The 12,119-nt window shown below is 32.6% G+C and overlaps 1 protein-coding gene across 3 annotated transcripts in view; it reads right to left on the minus strand.

Annotated features, from left to right (window-relative positions):
* Positions 1-1,618: 1,618 nt before the first annotated feature.
* Positions 1,619-12,119, minus strand: part of LOC110110237 (protein ESMERALDA 1) — a 37,950-nt gene continuing 27,449 nt past the window's right edge. For 2 of the 3 annotated variants that reach the window (XM_020841618.2, XM_028696371.1), the window contains exons 6-10: positions 7,084-7,288; positions 6,808-6,975; positions 5,693-5,860; positions 5,430-5,620; positions 1,619-2,331 (exon numbers count right to left, since the gene is read on the minus strand). In XM_020841618.2, coding sequence (XP_020697277.1) covers positions 2,169-2,331; positions 5,430-5,620; positions 5,693-5,860; positions 6,808-6,975; positions 7,084-7,288 — 895 coding nt within the window. In that variant the 3' untranslated portion in view covers positions 1,619-2,168. Of the gene's footprint in view, positions 2,332-5,429; positions 5,621-5,692; positions 5,861-6,807; positions 6,976-7,083; positions 7,289-12,119 lie in introns of those variants that run through there. The other variant, XM_028696369.1, reaches the window with a different exon arrangement.

A 12,119-nucleotide genomic window follows, 5' to 3' on the forward strand; every position in this document is an offset into this window, starting at 1 on the left:
TAAAATTTATTGCATGCTAGAAATAGAAGCTGTGTTTAATTAGAAAGAAGAATTTATTAATGGCGCATTTAATCAGCTTTGAGAAAATAAAATAAAATAAAGTCCAACAAAAGTAGAAGACGCGTCTGTAGAAAGCTCGCCTTAGCAAAGATTGCGTCCACTTTACGACTATTCAAAAATTGATTTGCGAGTAATTTGCGCATTCGCATAGCTTGATAGGATTGCGAAAGAGTCCAAAGTCTTGTGATTGTTAAACATATGAACACATATATATAATGCCGACACTAAAGTCCAAAAACTCTATCCTATACTTACACTAATTAAATGGCTTTCAACTTTTACAAAATTACAAACTAACCTTTAGTTTCGGACAACTTTCTTATTGCTTCTTAAATCAGATTTTTAGTACATAAATTTTTTGTACTAGAAAGCTGTTTTAAGAAGCAATAAGAAAGCCATCTCAAACAAAGCCTAAATCATTGTACAAACTTTTCTAATAAAAATTTAACGGCTTGCACTGAAATTAACTTCTCTAGAACTTTTAATCTATATGTTAACTTATAACGATTTAACACACATAAATAAATAAAAAAATAATCACATGAGCTAAATTACATTGAACGTAGTATGTTTTCCGATTACAAATATTGGGTAACATTAATCAGTCGATAGTTGATATTTGATGTTGTCAGCCATCGATGAAATGCAACCAAAATCCGCCTTTGTTACATTCAACTTGAATTTGGGAAGTTTAGACTCTTCCATAAAATTAATGTGATCATGCGCTCTTATATACATCAAGCATATTTTCGCAGATTCTATGAGAATATGAATTCGTTTGAAATGATTTTAAAAAAAAACTACTTTAAAAAACAATAAAAAAATTGTTCTAAAAGAAGTCTTTACAACAAACTTGCTTAACTCAATATTCAATTTCTATGTAACAACTAACATAATCATATTATTGAAATCAAACTTGCATATTTTCTATAATCATGAAATCATTGTTTTCCTGACTTTTGATTTGCCTATTTACCTTTTTAATTCATTCGCAAGTATATTCAAAACAGGTTATCATGCCCTCGCTGATTTTCTATTCATACTTAACAATCTTATAATACTCATTTTCCTTCATGAGAACATATGTTTTAGTTAAAAGATAGCTAACTCAGTAGACGAACTCAAATATTGTTGCCATCATATCAATACAAAACAATTCAAATACCAACGATACCACTACCGATCTTGGAAAAATTATTCCATGCGGATCCTTGACAGCGTCGGGAGACCAATCAGAATGCGTCACATCACTATTTTGCTTGGTACTTGTGATCGATACCGCTCTGTACTGAGAGATGTAGCGAGTTCTGATTGGTCTCCAAATCATCCAATCAGCAAATCAGACATTACATTGTGTTTTTTTTTTTTTTTTTTTTTTTTTTTTAAATCAGACATTACATTATGTTTTTTTTTTTTTTTTAACAAAATAGATTGATCGATTTGGTTAACCAAAGGGAGAAAAAATGTTATGAAGATTCGATACATCCCGCAAAGTGGACAATGCAGAGTTATTATGCACATGTTCAGAACTAAATTGTTCAGAATTGAGGGTCAGGTAGAACACTGCAATATAAGCTTCCCTCAATTAGCAAATCTGGCATGGCCATTTGATCAGGATAAAGAAATAGACAAGATAAGGCTCGCTTCAACAGCATTAACCAATACAAAACTTCAATGGGAGCATGAACAAATACAACAGACAAAAGCTCAGCTCCACAAAAAGCTAAAAAATGCCCTATTCTTTCTACCTGAAATCTGCAACCATTTCGTATATAATGAACCCAAAAAAAATAAAAAATCAATTCATATACAAGCTACCAGATATTTGGTCAAAACTGAGGAGGCAGATATATGAATTTCAATGCAGAGCAAGCTCAGTGAGCTTCCAGTTATAGCCATCCTCTCTTGATGTAGTAGACTGTACAAAGGGATGCAATTATCCCACACTAAAAAGAATACGAGCAATGTGCTCTCTGCAGGAGCCTGCAAGATTCCCAAAGAACGAGAGGGTAATCTCCAACAGATGCCAATCAAAGAATGAGTGTGCCAGATCAATTCATAAATCAAGTGAATCACGAAGTATGAAAGGACCAAAAATTTTTCCTGAATCATCGGGCGGGCAAGGATTTTGAAACTTCTGTATTATTTGAGCGACACATGCAGTCTGGGCATGGAAAACTGTATATAGAATCATTTGGTCTTTTGATCTCTATACCCTTGGAATCGCTATGAGATCGCATGCTTAGTAATTGACGCTTCAGACTTTTCCATCTGTTTTGTAAGACAACAAGCATTGTAATAGGTATAGAAATCAGTCATTAGAATTTATTTTTCAATTTATGCGATCTGTCAACAGTGAATTGAAAGGAGTCTGAAGAACATTTGCAATTTAGCAAAACAGAAAAAAAAAATGAATAATAACATGGATGTATGAAAAAATAAGGATAAGTTGATGATATTAAAGGAACAAAAGGAGTAATATCTATTTAAGATAAGATACTAAAAAATAGACTCAACATTGTTTTGACCTTTACAAGAACAACAACATCAAGCCTTTGTCCCACTATGTGGGGTCGGCTACATGAATCCTTTTTCTCCATTGTGTCCCGTTAAAAGTTAATTTCTCGTTTAAATCTAATAAAGAAATATCATTTTTAATATTTTCTAACCAAGTCTTTTTAGGTCTAACTCTACCTTTCTTAAGATAATTCAAATCTAATACCTCTATTTTCCTAACCAGGTCATTGGAAGGCCGCCATTTTATGTGACCAAACCATCTAAGGCGACTCTCTCTAATCGTATCTTCCACTGGAGCTACTCCAACCATTTCAAATATATGCTCATTTTGTATCCTATCTCTAAGGGTAAAGCTACTCATCCACCTGAGCATCCTCATCTCTGCAATACTTAAATTAGTATTATGCTTCTCTTTTAAAGACCAACATTCGGCACCATAAAGCATTGCAGGTCTCACCACCATTTTATAGAATTTTCCCTTAAGTTTGAAGGGGGCTTTTCTATCATACAACAAGCCCGATGCATTCCACCACTTCAACCATCCAACTTGAATTCAGTTGATAATATCCCCATCCATTTCACCATCACTATGAGCTATATATCCAAGATATCTAAACCGTGTACTCTTATTAATGCTTGATCGCCAAAGTCACAATCCCCTCACTAGGTCTATTACTACTAAAATTACACTCCATATATTCAGTTTTAGATCTACTTAAGTGAAAAAAATTTAGACTCTAAGGTTGACCTCCATAATTCAAGTTTACCTTCAACTCCATCTCTAGTCTTACCAACCAGAAGAATATCATCTACAAAAAGCATACACCAAGGTACATCCTCTTGAAGATGTCTAGTGAGAACATCCATGACAAAAGCAAAAAAATATGGGCTTAAGGCTGATCCTTGATGTAATGTTTTGACCTGTACAATGAGGGTAAAAAAAGAACTCACAGCATAAGTAGATAAATTAGAGCTAGTGAATTAGGAAGAACATGTTAAACATAGGGTTACATTGATAGGAAGCCACCAGTCCGTCGCCGACCGACCGATGCCATTCACCGCCGGCCACCATCATCCAACACCACCCACCACCGCTCGCCAGCTACCGCCAGCCACACCATCACCAATGTCGGCCATCAACCACCATTTTTTTTGCACTTTACATTGCATCCATTTACTTCAAAAAAAAAAAATCTCATGCATTCCTTTTACACTTCATCCAAACAACTCTAAAGTATTCCTTTTACAATGCATTCATTTTACATTGAATTCATTTCACACTACATTCCTTTTTCAGGTAACAAAACAGCCGCTTTAGGTTTAGAAATGGGCTAGGTTTATGAGGTATATCATCCATTTGGCTAAATACATCTAATAAAAGAGCTCTTTAGTAATCCAACCAATGGTGGTGCATCATTTTGAATATTGGAGTTGGAGTTTTTGGTGATTTACGGGATTTCCACTGACAAACTATTATTTTTCTATTTTTATAGAATTAGGAAATCCAAGGGGCCTTTTAGGGACCTGGGGTATGTAAAAAATTAAGTATTTATGAATAAACTTCTAATTGGATGTATTATTTCTTCTAGCCTGCTCTTTAATCAAGTGGGAAACTAAATATTTTTGGAAAATATTATATCCTTATAGAAGCAAGAGGCTTGATTTGGCGACCTTTTTTTCTTCTGCACAATTTCTTTTCTAAATCTTGTTGTCGGCATTATACAAGTGCATGATATTAAATTAATTGTATGACATTTTGTTATTTTAGATTTCTAGGTGTCATCTCCAGTGGAAACTATTCAATTATTGCATGTGTTGTGAGTCTCCATATTTTTTTAGTATTCTTTTAAAGTAGATGAATAATTGTCAAAAAAAATAGTTTGTAAATTATTAAATTGTGTTCACAAGATGTATAAATCTGCATTAGCAAATTTTAGATCTTAAGAAAATGATTCAAGACCAAGGAAATTGAGAAATAGTTGGAGAATTATATATTTAGTGATGGAGAGAGAGTTATAGAATGATGAAGATATAGAATATAAAGCAAACAGATTAAATTAGCCCTAGCTTATATTCAAGAAACTTAACTTGTTTACTTGTTTAATTTATTTAAACATTTATTTTGGAGACATTATTTAAGAGTTTCTACTAAACAAGCTCTTAAAACTTGGAATGCAATAAATTTGAATTTTTGTTATTTTATCCAGCATAGTTTTAGGTAATCTTTACAATTTTAAGCTATTCAAAAAAATTCTTCACCGTGAATATATAAGTTTGTTAGGTGAAATAACTATTTCTTTTCAGCGCCTTATATCAGTCTGGCAAGTGCATAACGCTTTAGAAGTTGAGCGGCTATAATGCCGTGCAGGTGCCTAGTTCTTTTAACAAGACTGATTTTAGGAGACAAAGTAGTTATTATTTTGCTTTTGCAATTTCCATTAGCATGAAAGCATCAAGCCTTTATCCAACTACAGGGGTCAGCTAAAAAACAAAAAAATATCCCTAATTATAAAAGGTGATTGTGGAATCAATGTAGGATGAGACGAGTGATAACAAATTTAAGAACATTGTGTGCAGATATAGCGGTAGTAGGAGAGAATAAGGGGTGGGAATCTTCTGTTTAATATTATGTAGCACAGGGCTTTAGTGAAATTCTATGGTCTTTTTTTTTTTTTAAACTAAGTTTACATTAAAAGCATCAGTTGGTGACAAGTTTAACAAACATGAATGACCCAACGGGGTAATTTTGAAATTGAGGGACTTGCTCTAATTGCAGCATGATTAAAGAAAAGAAATCTATTAATTTATTGTTCAAAGATCAGTGTAATGTGACTAAACTTATTAGAACATACCTGATATTAGGATTAGCAAATAACTGTGCTAGCTTTCTTTTATCAGGTTTAATAGTCTTGGAATGCCCGGCATATAGATATCTCCGGTGGCCAATCAGAAAATGTGGAAAATTTCCACCTTGAGTCGTAACAAACACCTCACTGTGGAGACAAACAGTGTAGTCTAGCGCAGCCATCCTAGAGGAATAATTCTTCAAGAAGGAAACTCTAGTTGGTTATATGAGACTAGGCCTCTGATTGAAACATTGTGCGAAACAAGATACCTTAAAGGGAGCAAGCTCTTCAGCTGATGCCAATGTCTCCTTTGTTTGCAAAAGAGGAAACATTTCAAGAAGAGGACGCATGGTCTTTTCTGCCCTGTAAATCTTTCCAGAGGCCAGATAAATCAATGTGTTGTTACTGAATCCCATGCCTCGAAGCATCAGTCCAACCTATGCCCACAAATTCATGTAGACCATAGAAATAGTTTTAGAGTATAATTCAGCATGAAGACAGTTCAGACGATCAAAACATCAAATTCAATTCATCTCCTAATGTCAAGACTAGATTTGAAAAATAATCTTCTTTAAAAACATGTCAACAATCAATAACTTTCTATCAAAAATCATATATTATGCACAAAGTCTATAATATCGTAAAGTCTACAATACCATATGAAACAATCCAACAATAGGAACAGGCAGGCAATTCAATAAGACATGCAAGGAAACAGAAAAAGAAAGACAAGAAGATGGGGAAGATTCTTCATGAATATAACAATGAAGTTCATAACACAAAAAATATATAAGAAGAGAGAGATGTCATGCATCACTAGGGTTTTGAAGATCTTCACCAGGCTCTGTTGATATTCAAGTGCTGCTGGTTAAATTTTTCAGCATCTTGGATATGATAAACTACAATAACAAGGATTTCAGCCTTTTACAAGAACTTTATGACATGACTTCAGGCTTCTCATAAACACAAACGCTTATGGTTAATAACTACTCTTGATTTAAAGGGAGCACTTTCGGCAATGTTTAAATTGCACAATTAGAGGCACACCTCAAGGCATGTTCAAGATATCGCTTGAGAGATGAACAATATCAATTTCTCAACTGAATTTTACATAATGTTTCATTGTCAGGGTAAATAATTCTTCTCAAAGCAGCGCTATCAGTAAGACCATTTTAACTATTAGACCAACTAGGCACCACATCAAGCTATTGGCAGCAGCAGAATGATGTGAATACCTGAACTTAACGGTTATCAAAAAGCATTGGAAATAAAGAAAACATTGGAAGGATGAGAATATGTATGAAAGATGCAATTCTGGCAGCACAATATCTTTTAGATCTGAATAAAAAAAAGTAGTCTGTCCTACTGAATGAATAAAGCGTACCTCCAAAGGTGTGAGGGGGCATTTTCCATTTGTTCTAATAACACCAGGCCGAATGACACGCCCAGGTTTAGTAAATTTTCCTCTCCAACCTCTTTCCCTTGCTGCGATCATGTCTTGCCTCTCCTCCTCCCCGCCATCAAATATACAACATGAGAAAGCAACCATATCCTACAGAAAAGAAATTCATATAAAAATTAATAATCTTGCAGATAATGTAGGCGCGCACAATTATCGTAACAAACTCCAGGGTTCGGTCTCTAGAATAGAGAAGTATACTTCTTCAAAGCGCAGGTGAACTGCAATGTATTTTCCACCATTATCTATGCTCCTTTCTTTCATTCGAGAAACAAGCGTTTCAGCCAAACTTTCAATGGGATTTGAAAACCTTAAGGCCTCAAAATTTGCCAAACATCTTAGCCTTTGAACTGCAGGTGGGACATCAAATGACAGCCGATTTGCAAAAGGAGAAATTCTTATAAACCTGAATAGTCAAAGAACAGAAAGATCCTTGATGAATCATTCGAAAATTGAAAGATGCATAAAGAAAGAATATGGCATATATGCCTATGCCTATAAGGTAAATTCACTTGCTTCAATATTAAGTAAATTAATTTCAGGGATGAAATTTCAATAAAAAGGGATGACTTATACCCAAAAATTTATAATATTATGTAAAAAAATATCAAATTTTCATCCTGCATTTTTTCCACCCCATGAAAATAATTGCAAATGTTTTATAAAATTCTATATTTAATAATGATCATTTTAATATACTATACATACATACATACATATATATGTATATATATATAAAGCTTATATAATTTCTTGTTTCAAAATAAATTATTAAATCTAAGTTTCATTAAATTTACTATTCATAGTAATAATGTTATTGTACAGGACATTAATTCCTATAGCAATCAAGTGGGTGTTTCAGCGTTTCTACTCTTTGTTTAAAATTGCGCAATATGAGGCCTGCCTCAGCGCAGTTCTAGTGAAAAACGCCTTGAGGCTTACGCATTTAGCTTTTTAATGAGGCTTGCGCCTCAGCTTGGCTGAGACCCGCCTTGAGGCACGCCTCGTCTCGCTAGCATGAGGCTTACGCCACACCCTATTTGTATACTTTTTTTTTTTGTAAAAATAACATAAATCACGCTATTTATAATGCAACTCATATAAAAACTACCTTAATAACAGTGCAAATAATTCTTAAGTTGTTGCCAGTTATTTCAGCTTTCATTAAAAATTAAATATAAATGAGTAGAGAATTGAGAAAAAAATTTGGAGTTGAACTTGATGTTATATGATACTTTTCTATAATTTCTATATTTAATATTATTTTGCTTTTATAATATTTGGATTTTAATTCTATTTCACGCAATTTATTACTTGTCACTTTAGATCTTGTGCAATTTTTTGTTTTATATGTATGTCAATTTGTTAATTCATAATTCAATAGGAAGTTAGTATGTCATCATTTAACATATTATTTAGGTATTATATAAAAAATCATTTTTGACATTTATTATCACTTTACGTAATTTTTTTATTTTGAGGCTTACGCCTCGCCTCATAAACAAAAATCGCCTCAATACCCAATTGTGCAATTGTAAACATTATTTCTACTTTCATAAGAATGCAATGGCTAATGTAAAAATGGATGGTTGTGATGTTATATGAGGTATGTTTACATCATAATTAAGAACTGATCCAGCCGGTTCAATTGAACTAACCCTCTCTAATACCCAACCGAACAAAGCAGGCGATCGAGCGGGCCAAACAAATCGCACACGAGCGCAGAAGAAATTGGCAAGGTCGTATCGCGTAATCGAGAGAGAAATCGTGTGCGGGAGTGAAAGGAATCGACTCCTCATTGGAAATAACTGCGATTCATTCACTCCTGTGGAACAGCAAATGAATGAAAGGTATTTATAGTATGTGATTTTAAAATTTTATAGTTTTTTTGACTCTTTCTATGTATTGAAAATAGTTAATTAGTAATTGAAATTTAATCAACCGTCTGACCGTTTGTTTCCGCCTCGTTAATTCAAGACTCTAGGTCGGGTCGTGACAAAAGTGGTATTATAGTGCTAGGTTATATCTTAGGAATATGAATTGTAATGAAAGAGCCATAAAAATGATTTATAAAATTATCCGTGAAGAATTTAGAAATTCGATTAGATAGTATAATTAATTATCTTATTCTTATATAAATATATAAACTATGCGGATGATCAAGAGGAAGTAACTGATAGAAATATGGAAAGAGAAGAAGTACCACCTGAAATGACTGTGAACACAAATATATTTACCCAGATGATAAATGTTATGACCCAACTGCTTCAGGAATCAAGATCAAAGCCTGAAGTTGGAGTGGATAAATATCTGAAGTTATTCTAGGACATACGACCACCTCTATTCAAAAAAGGTAACAAGTGACCGATTGAGGCTGAAAATTGGTTGCTTCGTATAGAGAAAATATTAGATAGCATGTCATGTCTTGATTAAAGGTTGGTGGAGAAGTCAATGTGAAGACAGGTTATGAGATATTCCAAATTTACTAGTTAACCGGGAAGACTTTGTAAAATTATTAGAGAATGGTTCGTACCTATGTCAGCAAGGAGGTAGTGCATGACAAATTTATAAGACTAGTTTAAGGAGACAAATCAGTGATGCAATATGAGGCTTAATTTGTAACTCTATCCAGATATGCACCATAGCTGATTTCAACAGCATGGGAGAAATGTTATTGATTCTTATCTGATCTAAAAGATGCAATTAGACAATATTTAATACCTTTAGGAATCGAGAATTATTCAGTGTTCGTAGAGAGAGCTCGAAGGGTGGAAATTGACTTTCAAATAACTCAGAAGGGAAGAGATTATCATAAAAGGAAGAATATTGAAGAAGATATCCAAAGTAATCAGATTGAAGGATCAAAGGGAAAGAAGCCCAGGTTTAACCCTAGTGAAGTTGGTAGTGCTACTTCCAATAGAGTCATGGATGCTTGTACCAAGTGTAGAAGATTTCATAAGGGTGAATATTTGATGGTTCCAATACTTGCTACTAGTGTCGTTAGCCTAGACACATCAAAATATTATCCTACTTTGGTATAGAGGACTGTAGGAGAGATGAGATCAAGTGAATCACCTTCATAGAAGAGCTTTGACAAACAGAATATGATAGAATCAACATTTTCAACTCCATCACAATCTCAACCAAGGCAAAATGTTCAACCTCGAGCTTATGCTTTGACTCAGCAGTAGCCTAATGAATCAATAGATGGTAATAAAAATGAATAAGATGTCTTTAATATAGTACCTTGTTATGTTAAAGATGTTTAGCTTTATCCAGTTATCTTATTATGTTATATCAAATGTTTCTGTTTTTATGTTATATCGGATGTTATGTATCCAATGTTAAAGTTTATGTTGAATGAAATTTAAGATGTTATTTTGCTTAAGTATCAAGTAGTTATGTTCAATTTAACTCATAAGAATATGCTATAACTAAAATTCATGTAAATTTCAAGGATGAATTTTTTTATAAGGGGAGATTGTAAGAACCGGTCCAACTGATTCAATTGAACTGGCCCTATGTAATACCCAATCGAACGAAGCAAGAGATCGAGCAGGCCGAATAGACCGCACGCGAGCGCGGAAGGGTTTGGCGAGGTTAGATCAAGTAATTGAGTGAGTATTCATGTGCAGGAGTGAAAGGAAGCAACTCATGGGAAATAATTGAGATTCATTCACTCCAGTGGAATCAACAAACAAATGAAAGCTTCAACCGAGAGGAAATCGTGCTGAGAGGAAGAAGGAAAAGGAAGCATGGAATGAGTTTGAGCAGTGAATGAGGGAGATCAAGAGGATGAGTGCCGAAGCGAGGAAAAGGAAGGCATGTGCGTGCGATTAGGGCTTGAGCGTTCTTAGCGGCGAGAAAGGTGTAATTTTTTTTATTATAAAGTTACGTTTAATTTTTTTTAATTTGATAGTAAGTAATATATTAATAAATAATCTGTTAATAATTTATTTTTTTTATATAAACATAAGATTTAATCTAATGCCTAATTATTCATATTTTGTTATTTAATTTAAAAACAAAAAAGTTGGAATTTAGCATTAGAAATTAGTTAATAAGTAAATTTAAATAGAGTCTATTTTATAAGTATATTAGATTTTAATCAAATTTAATGTATGTTATAAAATAGATACGTAAGAATAACATATTTATGAGTTAATGATAATTTGTAAAGAAAATGAAAGTTTAGTGAAGAAATTAATTAAAATTAATAAGCTAATTAAAGAAAGGGTTAGTGAATATAAATAAATTATAATAATGCAGAAAAATCATTTTTAAAAAATAATATCAACCAAATAAATTTATAAAGCAAGGAGAACTAAATTTATCTTTGATTATGGGAGTTATTTAAATGAATTAATTAGTTAATTGGAAAGAGAGAGGGAGAGATTTTAATCAAAGAAATTTAAAATAATAAGTTAGAGAAATTAAGCGTAAATTATAAATTAAATTTTAATGATGGGATCTTTTTATAGGTGTTAAGTCTATTGAATTAGAAGTAAAGAGTAAAAGTGAAGCAGCGCAATACCTAAGCTTAAGGTGAGTACTCGTCTTTTTAATTATAGTAATAATTTTATTTCTCTCTTAAATTAAATGCATCTAAAGATAGTAAGATCTCTTTATTAAGTCTTTATTGCAAGCTAGATTATAATTTGTAAATTTTATATCCAATGATTGGTCATGTTGAATGAAATGAAAATTTATTTTTATGATTTATATTTTTCATAGAAAGTAAATGAATGTTATAAGAATGAAATGGTTATATATATTTGTATGTGCATGTTGAATGATGGATCACACCCTCTTATGGTACTGGCTGGGGACACAATGTACTCGTACATGTAAATGAAAAATGTTATGAAAAACAAATGGAAAAGGAGTACCTTCATTGGTACAATCTATATGGTGTCTATTGTAACAGTTGTATCATTTACAGAGAAGATAAAGATATGTCATGTACATAATAGTGATGATATGATAAAACGAAACTAAATGGAAGTAATTTATATTTGAAAATGAGCATGCATATTATTCTAAAGGCCTTGTGTTACTGTAATTTTAGAAGCATAATTTACTCACTGTATTCTTTTATGACTCACTCTTCCTATTGAAAAATAATTAATGGTATAATTCAATTAACTAAAATGAGCATAATAGAAGAAAATGTGTATCGTAGACGCGATGCTCCAAAAGAAAGGTATTTATAGTATTTGATTTTAAAATTTTAAAGT

The sequence above is a fragment of the Dendrobium catenatum genome, unplaced genomic scaffold, assembly GCF_001605985.2.
Source record: "Dendrobium catenatum unplaced genomic scaffold, ASM160598v2 fragScaff_scaffold_740, whole genome shotgun sequence".
In the NCBI taxonomy this organism is placed as follows: domain Eukaryota; kingdom Viridiplantae; phylum Streptophyta; class Magnoliopsida; order Asparagales; family Orchidaceae; genus Dendrobium; species Dendrobium catenatum.